General features: G+C 52.5%; 1 protein-coding gene across 1 annotated transcript in view; it reads right to left on the reverse strand.

Annotated features, from left to right (window-relative positions):
* Window positions 1–19,793, reverse strand: part of C6H6orf132 (chromosome 6 C6orf132 homolog) — a 39,035-nt gene that overhangs the window by 14,305 nt on the left and 4,937 nt on the right. The window contains exon 2 of the mRNA XM_016955482.4: window positions 10,682–10,788. Within this exon, the coding sequence (XP_016810971.3) occupies window positions 10,682–10,788 (107 nt within the window). The remainder of the gene's footprint in view (window positions 1–10,681; window positions 10,789–19,793) is intronic.

Below are 19,793 nucleotides of genomic sequence, written 5' to 3' on the forward strand. Positions count from 1 at the left end.
AAAAGAATATGGGACAAAAAGGCAGAAAACCTGTGTTATGGCTCTAGCTCTGCTACCAATTAACTTGGAGCAAAGTAACTTCTCACTCTGGTCTCAGTTTTCTGCCCCTTCTGTAAATACTCTCCAAGGATCACTTTGACTACAGAGTTCTGTCAGTCCATAAAGTGTCCCTTCTGTGAGTCACCTCACCTGCGTCGTGTGGGCAGTGACCTGGACACTCAGGGTCACCCCTCGATGGCAGGGTGTTGGGACAGACAACTGTATTGCCTCAAGGTTGTCCTCTGACTCCAGAGATGCCAAAGGGGCAGCAGGGTAGAGGCAGGAGTAGCTGGGAGGGAGAGTTATCAAAGTTCTTTTCCAGGAGCCCCAGACGAGGCAGGCAGGGCTGGGCTTGAGGTCACTGCTGGCCTCAGACACGGGGCTCTGACTGCTGCAGTCAGCTGGGGAGCCTGCTGTGTCCCAACCTTACACTGCTCCACCCTTTGCATCAGGAAAATGACAGACTTAGGAGCCCAGGGTGCTGCCAGCAGGGGTTGCCATGTGTCTCAAACATTCTCAGGGGAGTGGAGTGCATGGCCCTCCGAGTGTGGCAGCCCACATCGAAAGGGGCAGACCAACCTGTGTACAGTGAAGCAAAGAACATGCAAAAGAGCATCTGAGCGTGCTCCTGGTGGGCCTGGCTGCAGCACCTCCCTCTTTGGGCCAGCCTGGGCAGCTGGCCACAGCCACTCCCTGCACTGTGGCTGCCTGGGGCAGAGTCCAGCCCTGGCTCTACCAGCTTGGGAACTCCACGAAACTGGGCCTCAGCACTTCCTCGTCCTCACACCCAGACAACACCCAGAAGCTAAGACCATCGGTCACTTCACTTACTTCACAGAGGTGTACAAGCCAGCAACTCAGTTCAGTTGAAGCAGCACTTTAATTTTTTTTTTTTTTTTTTTTTTTTAGAGATAGGATCTCACTGTCACCCAAGCTGCAATGCAGTGGCAAGATCATAGCTCACCGCAGCCTCGAATTCCTGAGCTCCTGTAATCCCAGCACTTTGGGAGGCCAAGGCAGGTGGATCTTAGGTCAGGAGTTTGAGACCAGCCTGGCCAACATGGTGAAACCCTGTCTCTACAAAAAAAAAAAAAAAAAAAAAAAGGGCAGGTGTGGGGCAGGTGCCTGTAATCCCAGCTACTCGGGAGGCTGAGGCAGGAGAATCGCTATCACTTGAACCCAGGGGGCAGAAGTTGCAGTGAGCTGAGATTGCGCCACGTCACTCCAGCCTGGGCACAAGAGTGAGACTCTGTCTCAAAAAAAAAAAAAAGGGAGAATTCCTGGCCTCCCAAAGTTTGGGACTACAGGTGCAAGCCACCATGCCCAGCTTTCCAGCTTTTTTTTTTTTTTTTTTTTTTTTTGAGACAGAGTCTCACTCTGTTGCCCCGGCTGGAGTTCAGTGGTGCAATTTCGGCTCACTGCAAACTGCCTCCCGGGTTCAAGCAATTCTTCTGCCTCAGCCTCCCAAGTAGCTGGGACCACAGGCGCGCACCACCACACCTGGCTAATTTTTTTGTATTTTAAATACAGATGGGTTTTTGCTATGTTGGCTAGGCTGCTCTCGAACTCCTGGCCTCCAGTGATCCACCCACCTCGGCCTCCCAAAGTGCTGAGATTACAGGCGTGAGCCACTGCGCCCAGCCTGTCCAGCTTGTTTTTATATTTTTTGTGGGACAGGGTCTTGCTATGTTGGCCAGGCTGGTCTCGAACTCCAAGGCTCAAGTGATCCTCCTCAGCTTCCCAAAGTGCTGGGATTACAGATGTGAGCCACCTCACCTGGCCAAAGCAGCCCTTTAAAAACCATCACAGTGGCCAGGGGCGGTGGCTCATGCCTGTAATCCCAGCACTTTGGGAGGCCAAGGTAGGCGGATCACCTGAGGTTAGGAGTTCAAGACCAACCTGACCAACATGGAGAAACTTGGCTCTACTAAAAATACAAAATTAGCCGGGCGTGGTGGCACATGCCTGTAATCCCAGCTACTCAGGAGGCTGAGGCAGGAGAATCGCTTGAACCCGGGAGGCAGAGGTTGCGGTGAGCCAAGATCATGCTATTGCACCCCAGCCTGGGCAACAAGAGCGAAACTCCACCTCGAAAAAAAAAAAAAAACAAACCCCATCATCACAGCCTAGTATATTGGAAAGTTCCCAGCAATGATTAGGGAGGAAGCATGGGTGGAGGGAACTACCATTCCAAGAATATTTATATGTATTTCCTTCCTTGTCTTTATTGCAAGATTCTTTTTTTTTTTTTTCTTGAGACGGAGTCTTGCTCTGTTGCCCAGGCTGGAGTGCAGTGGCGCGATCTCAGCTCACTGCAAGCTCCGCCTCCCGGGGGTTCATGCCATTCTCCTGTCTCAGCCTCCCGAGTAGCTGGGACTACAGGCACCCACCACCACGCCCAGTTAATTTTTTGTATTTTTAGTAGAGACGGGGTTTCACCGTGTTAGCCAGGATGGTCTCGATCTCCTGACCTTGTGACCCGCCCGCCTAGGCCTCCCAAAGTGCTGGGATTACAGGCTTGAGCCACGGTGCCCAGCCTGAGGTTCTTAACAATGAACTTTTGTTTCCTTTATAATTAAAAAAAAAATACCCAATACAATAATAGTGTGTTTTTTTGGGTTTTTTTGTTTTTGTTTTTGTTTTTGTTTTTTGAGGCGGAGTCTCGCTCTGTCACCCAGGCTGGAGTGCACGATCTTGGCTCACTGCAACCTCCACCTCCCGGGTTCAAGCGATTCTGCGGCCTCAGACACCTGAATACTTAGGACTACAGGTGCATGCCACCATGCCCGGCTAATTTTTTGTATGTTTAGTAGAGACGGGGTTTCATCATATTGGCCAGGCTGATCTCAAACTCCTGACCTTGTGATCCTCCCGCCTCGGGCTCCCAAAGTGCTGGGATTACAGGCATGAGCCACCGCGCCTGGCCTAGTTTTCTTTTTAATTATTGTGATTGAGTGGAAAAAACATCAACTTAGGAGTCAGGCAGACCAGATTTGCAATCTTAACTGACTTATCTAAAAGGAGTCAGAGATAGCAGCTGTCATATAGATGGTGCTCAAGAAGTGTGTCCCTTTCTTGCCTTCTGAGGCTCAGCTTTCTCATCTGTAAAATGGGAATAATCCCACCTCCCTTAGGTTTGCTGTGATACCAGAGGCCACTGCACACCTTAAGAGGTCCTGCAGAGTAGTGCTGAAGAAAGTTTATTTTCCCTGGATTCTAATCAAGGACTTGGGCCACTGCTCCGGGCACAGCCTTCAGGGTGTGTCTCTCTGGTTGCATCTGAGGAAATGGGTTCTTCCCCATGGTCAGGGACAGGTCACCAGGAATCCCCTATTGCCCTCTTGACTGCTAACATTTCAGAGTTGAGAAGGAGGAAGAAAGGGAGGGAAGAAGGCAGGGAAGAAAACACTCGCTATTCAAGGATGAGGCTAGTTTCCCTTTGAAGTTTTGTGGGGGCTGGGGCCCACTGCTCACCTGTTGCACCCCTGAGAGTTCAGGAGGGCAGGACTCACCCACTGATGGCCCCAGTCCACCCCACTGGCCTCCTCATGCCTGGGACACACACATCCTCATGCCTGGGATTCCTCAGAGCTCAGCCAAGTCTCAAGGGTGGGTCACCAGGGGCTGGGCCAGTGGGCAATGCATGGTTGACCCTGGGTAGCAGCCAGCTCGGAGTCTTAGCTACGCATTGTGGAATGCAGACTTCCTCACCAGACTCCTCCTGGAGCCTGGTCTGGGGCACTGGCCCTGTGGGGCGGGGTGTGGAGTTGCAGAGTGGGAGGGAGATGACCCTGAACCTGAGTTAGAGGCAGGCATGGTTGGGGGCACCACTGCAGGCTGTGAGAGAAGGAAGCTGGGAGCCCCCACCCCTGCCCTAGAGCAAGAGCTACACAGAAACCCCTCCAGGCACCCAACATACCCAACTAGATGCCCAGCCAGTTGTTTTCCTGGCTTAGGGGTGCAGTATGGGGGTGCTGGCCTGGTGGACGTGGTAGAGGATCAAGGATGGAGAAAGGCTGTGTGTATCCTGCAGAGCAGCTGTGAAGTTGGGAGCCAGTGAACAGTTTATAAAGGAGATGGATGGTTTCCCCAACACAGCCCCACACTGTGCCACAGCTCAGACCCCTCCTGGGGGCCAGAAAAGAGTGTCCACCCATGAACCATCTTCCTCTGGACCTATCTACCATCTGAGAACCACCCTTAGACCCAGGTTACCACAGCTTCTGCCCTCCACCAGGTATTATGGAGGGCCCAGGTCTGCTCTCTCTCTGGGGCAAGAAGTCAGTAGGATCAAGGGGACATGCCCTCAGAGGGCGCACCACGTCCCTGGAGACCCTGCCTAAATGGCCCTGAGCCCACTTCAAGGGCTTCTTCTCTGGCCAGTCTTCCTGAGGGGGCACACATCTGTGAGTCCATGGGGACAAAGGGGGGGCTGTTTATGGGCCAGGATGAAGGATGGAGGTTTATGGGCCTAGATGGAGCTTTGGAGGTTCAGGCTGAGGTCCTTACTGAGAGGGAAGGAACCAGGTGGGTAAAGAAGGGGGTGTGGAGCTCCAGTTGCACTCTCGTGGCAAGCCTAACACCCCACACCCCACAACCCTTTGGCCTAACATCATCCACACAAACCAGCTAAAAGCCAATCATGGCTGCCTTGCCTGGCTCACCCTACAGAGCTCAGATTCCAGCCCCAAAAGGTGCCTAGGCCTTGAGTTCAGAGAAAAGCTCCTGCAGCAGCGGGGTGGGTGGAAAGGAGAGATGGGGCTGACTCCAGCTGCCTCTTCAGCAGCAAGGACTAAGGGAGGGGTGCAGGGCAGGCGAGGCCTCCTGCCTGAGCCTAGGGATGCCTCATCTGGCAGAGCCAGGCCTGTCTGACTCAGAGGGTGGGGTGACCCAGGCAGCTCTCACCGCCCAGGGCACCCCTGGGGACCTGTTGGGCCAGTTTTCCCATACTTGCCACACTGGCATTTAATTTTTAATTCCTCATATGCATCACCCTGGCGATGGCTTGATTCAGACTGGGGAGGGCAAGAGAGAACCCCAGAAAATACAACCTTGCTGCCACCCACTGTTCTATGGACCCAGCTCTCAGACGCAGAGGGACAGGCCGGGCGCGGTGGCTCACGCCCGTAATCCCAGAACTTTGGCAGGCCAAGGTGGGCAGATCATGAGGTCAGGAGATCGAGAGACCATCCTGGCTAACACAGTGAAAACCTGTCTCTACTAAAAATACAAAAAATTAGCCGGGCGTGGTGGCAGATGCCTGTAGTCTCAGCTACTCGGGAGGCTGAGGCAGGAGAATGGCTTGAACCCAGGAGGCGGAGCTTGCAGTGAGCCGAGATCGCACCACTGCACTCCAGCCTGGGTGACAGAGACAGACTCCATCTCAAAAAAAAAAAAACAAAACAACGAAGAAGAAGAAGAAAGAAGAAAGGAGAAGGAGGAGAAGAAGGAGAAGAAGAAGAAGAAAGAAGGAGGAGGAGAAGGAGGAGGAGGAGGAGGAGGAGGAGGAGGAGGAGAAGGAGAAGGAGAGGAAGAGGAAGAGAAGAAGAAGAAGAAGAAAGAAGGAAGAAGAAGAAGAAACAGAGGGACAGGCTCCGGCTTGCTCTCTGGGCCCAGTCTTCCCTGAGAAGGAGGGAGAAAGGATCACCCCTCACTCAGCCAGGCCTCCGATGTTGTACCCGGGACCAGCCTGGGGAGAAGGCCTGGCTCCTATCCCTGCTTCTATCGAGCCCAGTGGCCTGGACAGGGCCCTCCCCTCCCCAGGCCTCAGTATTCTCGTCTTGACAACTGCTGTAGTCCTACCCCCTCTGAAGTTTGGTGGCTCAAATCCAGCTCCTCACGGCTCCCCAAGCTGGAAGGTGGGGTTGCGCCAGTAGCTGGAAAACCTCCCTTTCCAGAGGCAGAAGCAGAGCTCAAGGAGGGGTCCATGTGTCATTAGGGCCTGGCTTCTCCGGTGGCCCTCCAGGGAGCTGACCACACCATCTACCCTTCCGTTAGGAAGTCATTTTAACACAGAAAGTCGTGGCTGGGGAGACCCTTGAGGACTATGCAGTGTGACCCCCACTGTTGGGTGAGGAGCCAGAGGCCCAGGGAGAGGAAGGGACTGGCCTGCAGCCACCCCGCATCCCAGCAGCAGAGCTGGGACTGGTGTCAGCTGCTGGAGTATTAGCCCCTGGTCCCATCCCAGCCACTGAGGGATCCCGAGGTCCTTTTCCTAGCTGGCCTTTGGCTGCTGGATGCCTGATAAACACTTCGTAATTCCCAGCACCCACAGCACACAGAATGAGGGAGCTCTGGGGAAGGGGGCAGAAGCGCCTGTTGCTGCCTTGTCTCCTTCTCTCTAGCTCTGTCCCCTGGCAGGCTCCTGTAGGGCACTGACAGGGAGGGTAGGCTCAGAAGATGGCCCAGGCCTGGAGAGAGCTCACAGGCCCTCGAGGGGCCTGTCACCTGACTTCTTGGGCACTGCTACCTCGTACCTCCCCTACCCACTGGGCAGCCTGGCCTGGGAGGTGCCTCTGAATGTGGGAAGGGAGGACAGGGAGGGGTGGAGGCCTGGCCGGCTGGGACAGTGTCAGGCAGGGCTAGGCACCGGCCCAGCTCCCCACCCACCCTGACTTGGTGGGGCTGGGGGACGCGGTGTGTGCGTGTGCATGTGTGTGTGAGCCCACACCCACACAGAGCTTGTCCTCCCTCTTCTCCCCATCCTCCTGGCCTTCTGTCCCTGCTGAAAGAAAGCAAAGGACCTGGCTAGAGCCTACAGGAGAGGAGTCAGAAGCTCAGACAGGAGAGAATTAAGCCGCCAGCCAGATTCCCCTCCACCCGGGAGCAAGCGACGAACGACATGGAAGCTGCCCTATCTTGTGACCTGAGTGAGGAGCACAGAAGAGTCCCTGTGATGTGGGCCACTGGGCCAAGGGTTCCTAATCTAAAGGCATATCATGGGTGGGCTTCAGGCCCCTGCTGAAATTGTAAGCAAAACTAGATGTATGTGGCTCACAGCCTCATCATGGCGTCAAAAGCATCTATGAGCCAAAAGTGGCAAGAGGCCTGGTGCCCAGCAGGCCCAGGCTGCTGGACAGGGATTCAGAGAGGCAGGCAAGGGAGGTGGAAGTGGTTTTGCCGCCTGGTCCTGGAAGGAGAAGGAAAAAGCTTCTATGTAGCAGGTGGAGGGAGACTAGAACGGTCTGAATAGAACTTGGACCCTGGAGCCTGGCTTCAGGGATTCCAGTCGCGGCTCTGCCACTTAGCCGCAATACCTTAAGCAAGTTACTCCACCCTGTGCCTCAGTTTCCCTGCCTGTAACATGGGGATTAATGACAGCACCTTGCTCGGAGGGTGGCTTTGTTAACACACATGGTCCACGTGGAATGGTGCCTGGCACACAGTGAGTGCTCAGCATACGGTGGCCACAATCACAGGCCGTGCCACTGGATGGGGTTGGCAAGTGGCTCCATCTGCCTTTCCCCGGTTAGCCAGCACCGAGGGAACGAGTGAACTTCCCCTTCCTGGTTCAGTTCCTGCCTCTGTAAAATGAGGCCCCTTTCAGCCGTCAGTTCACCATGTGTCCATTCTTTCACCCTCACCAGTGAGGGGGTGTGAGTTTTTAGGGAGAAGCCCCCATTTCCTGGGACTGGTTCTGAGGCTTGCCCAAAAGAACTGCTCCCAGGAAGCATTTCCCCAGGACAGCCTGGAACTCAGGCCTGACCAGCCAGCCCAGCCCACTCCAGGGGCCCCAGAGCCTTTGGCCAGGTCTGCCTGGGGTCTATGCAGCCCCTGAGTCATGTTCTGCCCAGACCAGATCCAAACCAGAGCCAGAGAGGGCTGGAAAGTGAGGATTTGCTCTGGTCTTTGAGGGGCCCATAGCAGATAGCTGGGGGGAGATAAGGATGCCCACCAATCAGAACGAACTCAGCTGGGCCCACATTAACTTTTTAGTTGCTGCTTTTGGGGGTGGTCCAGATCTAGGCGAGGGGCAGGACAGCAGGAGCCACTCCAGGGGCAACATCCGTTTCTACTGTGTAGAGAAGTATTTCTGTTTTTTTTTTGTTTTTTGTTTTTTTTTGAGATGGAGTCTCGCTCTGTCGTCCAGGCTGGAGTGCAGTGGTGCGATCTTGGCTCACTGCAACCTCCGCCTCCAGGTTCAAGCAATTCTCCTGCCTCAGCCTCCTGAGTAGCTGGGATTACAGGTGTGTGCCACCACACTCGGCTAATTTTTGTATTTTTAGTAGAGACGGGGTTTCACCATGTTGGCCAGGCTGGTCTTGAACTCCTGACCTCGTGATCCACCCACCTTGGCCCCCAAAGTGCTGGGATTACAGGCATGAGCCACCACACCTGGCTGTATTTCAGTATTTTATTAGTTTTTTTTTTTTTTAATTCCCATTTTACAGATGAATGTTTTAGTATTTTACCGACTGGTAGAGGTGTGTCAACTCTGGGCCCACAGTGCTATGAATCTGGGTATGTGTGTTGAGGGTAAGTGATAGGAGAGAATCTAATTAACCTCCCAATATAGAGTATTTCAGGCTGGGCGCGGTAGCTCACGCCTGTAATCCCAGCACTTTGGGAGGCTGAGGTTTGTGGATCACCTGAGGTCAGGAGTTCGAGACCAGCCTGGCCAAAATGGTGAAACCCTGTCTCTACTAAAAATACAAAAAATTTGCCGGGCATGGTGGTGGGCGCCTGTAATCCCAGCTACTTGGGAGGCTGAGGCAGGAGAATCGCTTGAACCCAGGAGGTGGAGGTTGCAGGGAGCCGAGATCACGCCATTGTACCACTCCAGCCTGGGCAACAAGAATGAAACTCAGTCTGCAAAAAAAAAAAAAAAGAATATTTCAAACGATTTTATCTGCATTTATGGGTGCAATCATTTCTATCAGAGTTTTATGCATTCTCTGGAAACCAAGTTAGGGGCTGACTCATTTGTTTTTTTTCTTTAAGACAGGGTCTCACTCTGTCACCCAGGCTGAAGTGCAGTAGTGCAATCATAGCTAACTGCAGCCTCAACCTTCTGAGCTCAAGCAATCCTCCTGCCTCAGCCTCCCAAGTAGCTGGGACTATAGGCACACACCACCACACCTCACTAATTTTTAAATTTTTTGTAGAGATGGGGTTGGGCTATATTGCCCAGGCTAGTCTTGAACTCCTGGCCTCAAGTGATCCTCCCACCTCGGCCTCCCAAAGTGCTAGGATTCCAAGCTGACTTATTTGATTTATACCTTGTTGGTGGTGGTGTTGCACTTTCTATATTTATCTATAATATCCACAAATTGCTTTTATAAGCAGAAAATTAATTATTTAAAGTTGTATTCCCAGAGAGCTGTGTGCTCAGCCCTCCACAGAGAGGACTTAGAGATGCACCAAGGAGAATGTAAGACTGCCTCTGTCCCATCTAGAATCTTAGGTCTGATTGTTGAAGTTGGACATAGCAGAAAAAAACCAGTGATGGGGAGAGGAAGGTGGTTGTGCCAGGCAGGCAGAGCTAGGCAGCAGGTATGGGGACCCAGGACCAATGTGTGGGGTGCCATGAAGTCTAACAGGCCCCTGAGAGCTCAGACCAGGGCAAGGGGCCTTTCAGTCCAGGCAATACTAAACCCTCATGGAGGCAAGAGGATGCCGTGACCCCAGTGACAGCATTGTGCCACCCATGACCCAGCTCTGACAGACAGGAGTGAGCCTTAAATCTAGGAGCCTGGCTGTTTAGGCCTGGGCTGTCTAGTACAGCAGCCACTGGCCACAAGCAGCCATTGAGCACTTAAAATGTCTCAGTCTGTCAGAAGCGGGATGTGCTATATAAGTAGTACACCAGATTTTTAAGACTTAGCATGAAAAAAAAGAATGTAAAATAGCCCATTAGTATTTTTTATATTGATTAAATGTTGCAATGACACTCTTTTTTTTTTTTTTTTTTGAGACGGAGTCTTGCTCTGTCACCCAGGCTGGAGGGCAGTGGCGCCATCTTGGTTCACTGCAAGCTCCGCCTCCTGGGTTCACGCCATTCTCCTGCCTCAGCCTCCCGAGTAGCTGGGACTACAGGTGCTTGCCACCACACCGGCTATTTTTTTTTTTTTATATTTAGTAGAGACAGGGTTTCACCGTGTTAGCCAGGATGGTCTTGATCTCCTGACCTCATGATCTGCCCCCCCTTGGCCTCCCAAAATGCTGGGATTACAGGCGTGAGCCACCGCACTGGCCACAATGACACTCTTTTGAATATACCGGGTTAAGCAAAATATATTTGTCTCCTGCAGTGGGCAGGGAGCTCCTTGAGAACAGCAAGGCTGGCCCAGTCATCTCTGTATACAGCACCTAATGCAGGGCCTGGCACAAAGCAGACAGTCATCTGTGACTGTGGAAAATGAACCCTGCTTGGCTGAGGGTACCCACTGCTGTATCACTCCTGTACACAAGTTCTCCATAACTTCTCCTTGGGCTTGGCCCTGAACAAGCTGGCATTCCTAATCCTAGACTTCCTACCGTGAGCCTCGGCCATGCCTCCTTCCAGTAGCCCCCCTTCCCGCCGGGTCAGCATCAGGAAGGAAGGGGTGGACAGAGGGTGCAGCTGATGTCCACTCGGGCTAGGGCAGCCTTGGTGTCCCCAGCCAGAGCAGACTCTCCAACCTCAGAGCAGAACCGTACTCACCAGCGGAAGGAAGGTCAGCAGGGGCCGGACTCTTGGCCGAGCTTTCAGCGTGGCTGTTCCTGACTCGCTCACTGTGTTAAACCGATTGTCTCCATAATAGATGCCATCTAGAGAACACAAGTGAGGGGACACCATAAGCTGGAGATCCAAGGCATCTGGCCACCCAAGTTTAATCTGCCCTTCAGCTCCCAGTGAGGAAAGCCAGGGCCTGCGTGTCTCCCAGTGTTGGACTCAGCTAAGCGCCTCTAACATAATCAGATCTTATGGATGAGATGTGCACTAATGGGGCCAGCTGAGGTGGTGCTGGGTGAGGGACTCGGTGTTCCTGGGGCTTTCAGCCCCCTGCAGCCATCTCTCTCCCAATCCATAACCACCACCCTGTACCGTCCTGAGCCTTCTCTCCCACAGCAATGGTCCCTTGTTTTTGGAGCCCAGGAAGCCCGGCTAAGGGCCCAGCTGAAGCTTATCTCAGAGACGGAGGAAAACAAGCTGGCTTTTCCCTCGAGTGTTTGAATTTCTAATCTGAAACATGCAGAGCAGATGAGGCCACCTGCCGTCCGCAGTGGCCAATATCCCATCATCTGGACTCCCTAACTCAAGATTTCCCTGACCACCAAACCACAGATGGTTATGTACGTGGCTTGCTTTAATGCACCCTTGAGGGCAGAGCAGAAAAAACGGGACAGTAGGGTCAGTATGACCTGGTTAAAAAATCCCAGCTCTGCCACTGAGTGCCCATGTGGCTTAACCTCTCTGGGCCTCAGTTTTTCCCATCCGTACAGTGGGAGTGATGATAGTGCCATATAGCACTGTTGTGAGGAGTGAGTGTGGCCAGGGCATAGTAAGTGCTCAGCAAACATGGTTGCTTCCCCTGTAGGAAGATAATATGAAGGACCTTCCTCTTCCTCCAGTTACTGAGTCTGTGCTCCATGCTGCTCTATGGCAGTGGGAGGATGTGAGGGGCCACTCACATCACATCACATCCCTTTCTCAACTCCCTCATGACCCTTGATACACACTGACAAGAAATTCACACTCCCTTGGCAGGGATCGCTGTGGCCCTCCTGCTATGTGGCTCATGAGCAAAGAGGGCTTTCTTCCATTTAACGAAGTGTGGAGGACTTTCCTCGATAGCCAAAGAGGAGAGAAGAAAGGTTAGAATCCCAGTTAGCCAGAAGTCTACTAACTGGGACATTGAGCTAATCATGATTACCCTTCTCCTTGTACATGACTTTAGGAGAAAATTGCAAGAAAGCCAAATGATTTATTCAAGAGACTGGGCTTGTCAGGAAGATCCTGGGATCAGACTACATCCATCCCAAATCCCCACACCGATAGCCGCAGCACCCCATGTGAGCATCTGGGCTTTGGATGTGACAGGGAGGCTCCTGGGAGCGCCCCAGCAGCTGGAGGTGGTGTCCTCCGTGTGCTGCCCTCCCAAGGCAGGAAGCTGGCTGGGACACTCAAGCTTCTCCACGTCTCAAAAGGGGCCCGAACGTCGGGTTCTCCGTGTGCTCCGCACGTCCCTGGAAACTCCAGTTCCCAGCACTGCCCTGCCCCATGCACTCTGGGCAAATATGATTTTCCAGTCCCAGTTGCCAGGCTCCATGCCTGAGGCTGCAGACCAAGATCAGACAGGGCATGGGGGAGGGGAGCTGTAAGATCTGACCCAATGGGAAACAACAAAAGTAGCTCACACCCAACAGCCACCACGAAAGCCCCCAATTCCCTCACTTCCGAGAGTCTGTGTGTTGACACTAGGATCTCCTGGGGCATTCTCTAGAGAGTGCTGTGTGGATGCCAAGGCCCTAGACCTGACGTGATGTGGCTACCTGGACCCTTAACAGGACTGGGGTGGGGCGGGGATTGCCACAGGGACTGCATGAGAGCCACGCTCCTAGGCAAGGCCCTAATCATTTCATCTCTGCACCGATGTTGGGATCTAGAGAGCCTCCTTCCTACAGTTGTTATTGTCATATTAATGGCTACTCTTATTGGGTGCCTAGGAGCTTTAGAAGTGTTATACCTGAGCAACTTGGCAAGCATGATAACTGTAATAGTAATAATAATAAAAGGTAAAAACTTACTGAGCATCTTTTTTTATCTTTTTTTTTTTGAGATGGAGTCTTTTTTTTTGGTTATATAGATGAGAGGTTTCTATGTTGCCCAGGCTGTCCTCAAAAGCCTTGTCTCGCCTCTTTATGTGCCAGGACAACAGGCCTGAGCCATTGTGGATCCCTGTGCTCTGTCGCTCAGGCTGGAGTACAGTGGCATGATCTCGGCTCAGTGCAACCTGTGCTTCCCAGGTTCAAGCAATTCTCCTGCCTCAGCCTCCGAAGTGGTTAGGATTACAGGTGTGCACCACCACGCCCAGCTAATTTTTGTATTTTTAGTAGAGACGGGGTTTCACCATGTTGGCCAGGCCTGTCTCAAACTCCTGAACTCAGGTGATCTACCCACCTTGGCCTCCCAAAGTGCTGGGATTACAGGTGTGGGCCACCACACCCAGCTAATTTTTGTATTTTTAGTAGAGATGGTGTTTCACCATGTTGGCCAGGCTGATCTCAAACTGCTGAACTCAGGTGATCTACACACCTCAGCATCCCAAAGTGCTGGGATTACAGGTGTGCACCACGCGCCCAGCCTACTGAGCACCTTTAATGGTCTGGGCACTGTTCCGAGCATCTTACACATTATTAATTCATTTAATTCTCAAAACAGCCCCATGCAAATTGGTAGTCATTATCCCTGTTTTACAGATGAGGAAACTGAGGCACAAGGAGGTCAAATAACTTGCCCAAAGCCTCACAGTAAGTGTTGAAGCCAGGGTCTCCCTAAAGGGCCTGACTTCTAAACCACCATACATACACCCCTAAAGGGAAGAGCCATAATCCCACCATGTACGGGGGTGAGGAAGGCTCGGCTCGGCTCTGGCCAAGGAGCAGCTCTGGGAAGCAACAGGAGGTGAGGCAGCTTGTTCGAAGCCTGCTGGTCAGGATGGAGTCGGATCTGAACTGTGGCCGTCTGACCCCCAAGCAGGCGCTCTAACTGCCTCACAGATCCCATGACTCAGCCCTGACTCTGAGCCATTGTTGTTTTGCTTGCTTTGTGGTTGTTTTAAGCAGTGAAATCCTTTCTAAGAACATAATTGTTCTCTGTAAAACATATAGAAGGGTAGTGTCTGTAGTTGAGGCGGGGTTGGAAGGCCCAGGTGGCTCCTCTCGCTACCAGGCACCTCTGGAAAATCGGATTTGATTTCCCAGTCTGAAGAGGAGTGGGTAGGGGTCAGAGAGGGAAACGTGATACGGGAGCAGAGGTGGGGTGATGCGCTGTGAGAGGGGCTCGGCTGCCATGGCTGGCTTTGAAGATGGAAGGAGGCTACTGGCCAAGGACTGTGGGCTGCCTCTAGCAGCCAGAACAGGCAAGGAAACAGACTCTACTGGAGCCTCCAGAGGAACAAAGTCTTGCCAACACCTTAATTGAGCCCACAGAGACCTGTGTCAGAGTTCTGACATGCAGAATTGTAAGATAGTAAATTTGTTATCAAAATAAAAAAAGGGGCAGGGTGCGGGGGCTCACGCCTGTAATCCCAGCACTTTGGGAGGCCGAGGCGGGCAGATCACAAGGTCAGGAGATCGAGACCATCCTGGCTAACATGGTGAAACCCCGTCTCTACTAAAAATACAAAAAATTTGCTGGGTGTGGTGGCACATACCTGTAGTCCCAGCTACTCAGGAGGCTGAGGCAGGAGAATCACTTGAACCAGGGAGGCGGAGGTTGCAGTGAGCCGAGATTGCGCCACTGCACTTCAGCCTGGAGGACAGAGTAAGACTTTGTCTCAAAAAAAAAAATAATAATAATAAGAAGAAAATAAGAAAAGGAGGTGTGGGGCCGGGCGCGGTGGCTCACACCTATAATCCCAGCACTTTGGGAGGCCGAGGTGGGTGGATCATGAAGTCAGGAGTTCAAGACCAGCCTGGCCAATATGGTGAAACCCTGTCTCTACTAAAAATACAAAAATTAGCCGGATGTGGTGGTGGGCACCTGTAATCCCAGCTACTCACGATACTCAGGAGGCTGAGGCAGGAGAACCGCTTAAACCCGGGAAGCAGAGGTTGTAGTGAGCTGAGATTGTGCCAGTACACTCCAGCCTGGGTGACAGAGTGAGACTCTGTCTCAAAAAAAAAAAAAGAAAAGGAGGTGTGGCTGCAATCAGGCCAACTCTCTGGGTCCCTCAGACCTGGCCCAGCTCCTGCTGGGTGGAGGCACAGCATGAGGTGAGGCGCGTGTGTCTATCTCCATCAGCTAGATCCTCAAAGCATTCAAGGTCAGAACTGGGGTCTTCCCAGCCTCAAGGTCAAGGCCCAAAACTAAACAAAGACAACAGAGCTCAACCTTGGGGAATTTCCTATTGTAAGTGATGAACTTTGCTCAGATCACAGGTCAGGGATGCTGAGGCCTTCCTGAGAAGCAGCTCACTCCTCAGTCGAGGAGCTAAAGGAGGGCTAGGAACATCCTGGTGTCCCTTGAGGAAGGAGGGGCGAGGAGGAGGTGAAGGGGGTGCCTGGAGAGGAGGCTGGATGATTTGCTCGCGGAACAAGACTGCAATGAGAAAGAGGGGCACAGCCCCGTGTCTCATCCACTCTGAAACTTGCAAACTCCCTTGGTGTCTGGCTTTTTCTGGAAAGGTCCTTCGGGATCTCAGAGGTTTTATGCTTGCCACATGCACGGACCACAGAGGCAGCATTGGAACATCCAGGTGGGATTCAGAAAGCTGGAAAAGGAAGGGAGATGCCCCTGGACCCAGGAGCTTCCAGAGAAAGAGAGTCCTGGGGCAATTCCAGCAGCCAGGAAGCCTTGTGAGACCCCAGCAGCAGGTTCTGAGCAAGGCCTGAGCCCCAGATGGACCACAGTCCTGTCAAGATACAAACTTCTGACAAACTCACATGCGAATAATGCAGTGATAAAATAGGGGTAAATCCAGGTCTGCCTCCATTGACCCAAACCTGATCTTTAAATGAACCAAATTTCCCCCCAAATGGAATCCTATTTATGACAAGATTATGCATAGGATTACTTTAGAGTTTCTCCCTAACAATTTCTCCCTCATAGAAGGATGGGAAATGAAGGTAGGGCTTTGCTTTCATTTACACTCCCTCTAGGATTTGAGTTGACATAAATATTAATACCATCTAACATCCAAAAACCTGTTCCAAAAACAATTCCTGGTGCCAAGCAGGAGACTTCACCCCAGATTTCAACCTGGGTACAGGCAGCTCCCCTCCTGCCCTTCTCCCTCTGGAGAACCTGGCTCTGCCATGGGCCAGAGGGCAGCAGAGTTGTGGCTGAGGCTGCCTGGGCTGTGAGGAGACCATGGCTGAGGTTCTGCCCTGGCCGGAAACACCCAGTAGTCGAACAGCTCCTGGCTGGGACGGGAGGCAGGACCTTATGGGGTCAAGGCTATGGGTTTAGAGCCCAGCTGAACTTGGGTTCCAGTTCCGGCTCCAACACTTAACTGTGGGATCCTGGGAGCCGCATTGGTCTCTCTGAGGCTGTCTCTTTATCTTTGTACATGTGAACAGTGGTCCCTGCTGGGCAGGCTGATGTGAGGTTGAGTGAGAGAAAGTGTGCAAAAGTCATCAGCACAGTGCCTAGCAGATATTTATGCTCAATAATTGGGAGGGTTGGCTGGGAGTGGTGGCTCACGTCTGTAATCTCTGCATTTTGGGAGGCTGAGGCAGGAGGATTACTTGAGGTCAGGAGCTCAAGATCAGCCTGGCGGCCGGGCACAGTAGCTCACGCCTGTAATCCCAGCATTTTGGGAGGCCAAGGCGGGTGGATCACCTGAGGTCAAGAGTTCAAGACCAGCCTGGCCAACACGGTGAAACCCCGTCTCCACTAAAAATACAAAAATTAGCTGGGCGTGGTGGTGGGTGCCTATAACCCCAGCTACTCGAGAGGCTGAGGCAGGAGAATTGCTTGAACCGGGGAGGCAGAGGTTGCAGTGAGCCGAGATTGAGCCATTGCACTCCAGCCTGGGTGACAAGAGCGAAACTCCATCTCAAAAAAAAAAAAAAAGACCAGCCTGGCCAACATGGTGAAACCCCATCTCTACTAAAAATACAAAAATTAGCCAGGCGTGGTGGTGGGCGCCTGTAATTCCAGCTACTCAGGATACTCGGGAGCCTGAGGCAGGAGAATCACTTGAACCTGGGAGGCAGAGGTCGTAGTGAGCTGAGATTGCGCCACTGCACTCCAGCCTGGGCAACAGAGTGAGACTCTGTCTCAAAAAAATAATAATGATAATTGGGAGGGCTGGTTATTGTTGTGATCATCATTTTCTCTCTGCTCCACCTTACTTCCCTCCACCAAGAGTTTGGGCTGTGAGCTTGAGCTGGGCTGTGTCACTTGCAAATCATGGTGACACCTGTCCCCATTGGGGAGAGCCACCGGGAGGCAGGCGGCCCTTTGGGCCCTTTGCTTTCTTGTTCGGGTTCACTCTGAGTCCTGATGCCTGGACTTTGCAGCAACCCAGAGTGGGAGGGGCTGGATCAAGGTTGCCAAGCAGGGGTCAAACATGGCCCCTGACTTGCACTGCCTTACGCATGGCAGGGCACGTGGCTCCCTGCCTCTCCCCAACAGGCAGACCTGGCTCTCTCAGCCTGGGCTGGGGTACGTGTTAAATGTGGCGGGTGGGCCAGCTCCGGGCGAGCTGAGAGCTAGGTACACGCTGCCACAGGACGCCCAGCCCTTCTTTTCTCCCTTGCTCCCCGAGCGGAGGAGCCTCACTGAGTCTTCTGCATTTCTTTGCTCACAGAGTTCAGGGTTGGAAGGAATGTTCTTCCTCCCTCAGCCCCAAAGCTGCTCATGGATCTCCATGGAAGCTGAGGTCAGAAAGATTCTGGGACAGTTATTTAGTTCTTTCCCCACATTCTAGCTAGGTCCAAACTAGAGAGAAAATTAATTTGATTAATTAAGTACTTAAATGTCTAACATCTATTAAGCCTGTGTTATGAGCAAGGCACTATTCTAAGCCCTCACCACCCCATGGGGGAAGTACCCTTATTATTCCCAATTTGCAGGTGAGGAAACTGAGGCTCAGAGAGGTTAAGTCCCTTGCCCAAGTTCCCACAGCTGGTGAGTCAAAGGGGCCGGGATTCCAGCCCAGGCAACATGACTCTAGACTCTGATTCCCTCATGTCATAGCCAGCATGGCAGGGAAGGAATGTAGGGATTCAGCGTCTCTCCCCTCCATCTCTTGTTTTTCCTGAATGAGACTTGAAAGTTGGTAAGGCCTAATGGGTGCAGCACACCAGCATGGCACATGTATACATATGTAACTAACCTGCACATTGTGCACATGTACCCTAAAACTTAAAGTATAATAATAAAAAAAAACTTACCTGTAAGCCATCCAAAAAAAAAAAAAGAAAGTTGGTAAGGCCTGGAGGGGAGGAAATGGGCCTAGGAATCATATCTGGATTCACATCCATATAATACCTGAGGACACTGAACACTTTGTCGGGCTGTTTCCCCACCTGTAAAATGAGGATGATACTTTTCCGGAAGCCTCCCAAAATCAGGAGAGGGAAGGAAGCTAGCCGGAGTGAGAGGAGGGCTGGGGCCCCAAATTGCCAGGAGCCCCTAAATGACTTCAGGAGCACTGGCTACAGATCTAATTGGATTCCTGGGGCTTAGGAGGATTCGGGCCTTAGCTTGGGGAGTTTTTGCCTTGACTAAGAGTAACCCAGAATCCCAAAACAGACCTCTTTCTACTTCTCCCTCTCCGTAGATATAGAATGGGGGTGCTGGACAGTGAAGTATGAAGTGTGGCATCCAATCATCGGCCACTAGGGGACCCCCTGCCTTTCAGGGAAGCAGCGGGGGCGGCCCCATGTGAATGTAACTCACAAATGGCGTTAATGAGGCCTTTCCTTGCTAATTAGCAAGTCCACAGGACAGGAGCCTAAAAAGGCCAGTCTTTCCCAGCAAGTCCCAGCAGGCCTGACCTGAGGACCAGAGAGAGGCCTTTGTCCAAGGGCAGAGGGGATGCTGAAGATTTGACTGGGGTGGAGGGGAGGAGGGGCAGGGAGCCACAAAGTAGAGGAGGACAGAACAGAAACGGAACAGAATGGCGCCGCCCCCCCCAGCCCTGCAGGTGGGACTAAGGGGGAGGAGCAGAGTGAACAGGGCCCTCGGCTTCCAAGCTAGGACTCGCCACTCAGTGTGCAGACCCCAGAACTTGTGAGAAATGCTGACTCTCCCTTCATCCCGAAACTACCGAAACAAATCTAATCTTAACAAGATTCCAGATGACTGGGTGCACTTTGATGTTTGAGCTACCCCGGACTAGAATGGCTGAGTCATTTCACCTATCTGAGCCTTCCTTCTGAGTCTGTTTCCTCAATTGAGAAGACATACAAAGCTTTTAGTCCAGAGCCTGGTGATAATAATTACATTACTGTCATTACTCTATTGGCTAGGAGAGAAGGGGCACCTTGTAGCTGGTCTGTAGGGGTCAAGGGCAGGCCTGGCTTTCTGGAGTTGAACTAGTGACAAGAGAAGCTTATATAATGGGGCGGCAGAGGGTGTATATGTGTGCACTGGACTGCCGGCAAACCACAGCACACCTCCAGGGAACAGGAGTAAACAAAAGTTGGTAGGCTGGTGCCAGCCTGGCCCTGGTTGGAAATATATGCTCAGCTCCTGACTCCCGGGGTAGGAGGTGGGAGTTTCCCACTCTTTAGCCGGGCCTGAAACAAAGGGTCAGGAGACCCAGGGAACAGGAACACCAGAACCTGCAGCCACACCAGAGGGCACTAGGGTCCTCCTGATAAGGAGCTGGTGACATTCTTTCCATATTTATGTAGAACCTACCATGTGCCCTGCAGGGAGTCCTAAAGGGAAAGAGAATAGCCTTGCTCCATGTGGGGAAGGAAATACCAGGATTCTCATATCTTCCTGCACAAAACAATTCCCCTGGAGCTGGTTAAAAACCCAGAGCCCAAAGGCTGGGCGCGGTGGCTCACGCCTGTAAATCCCAGCACTTTGGGAGGCTGAGGCAGGGGCGGGGGCGGGGCGGGGCGGGGCGGGGGAGGTGGATCACGAGGTC

Source organism: Pan troglodytes, chromosome 5 (genome assembly GCF_028858775.2).
Source record: "Pan troglodytes isolate AG18354 chromosome 5, NHGRI_mPanTro3-v2.0_pri, whole genome shotgun sequence".
Taxonomy (NCBI): Eukaryota; Metazoa; Chordata; class Mammalia; order Primates; family Hominidae; genus Pan; species Pan troglodytes.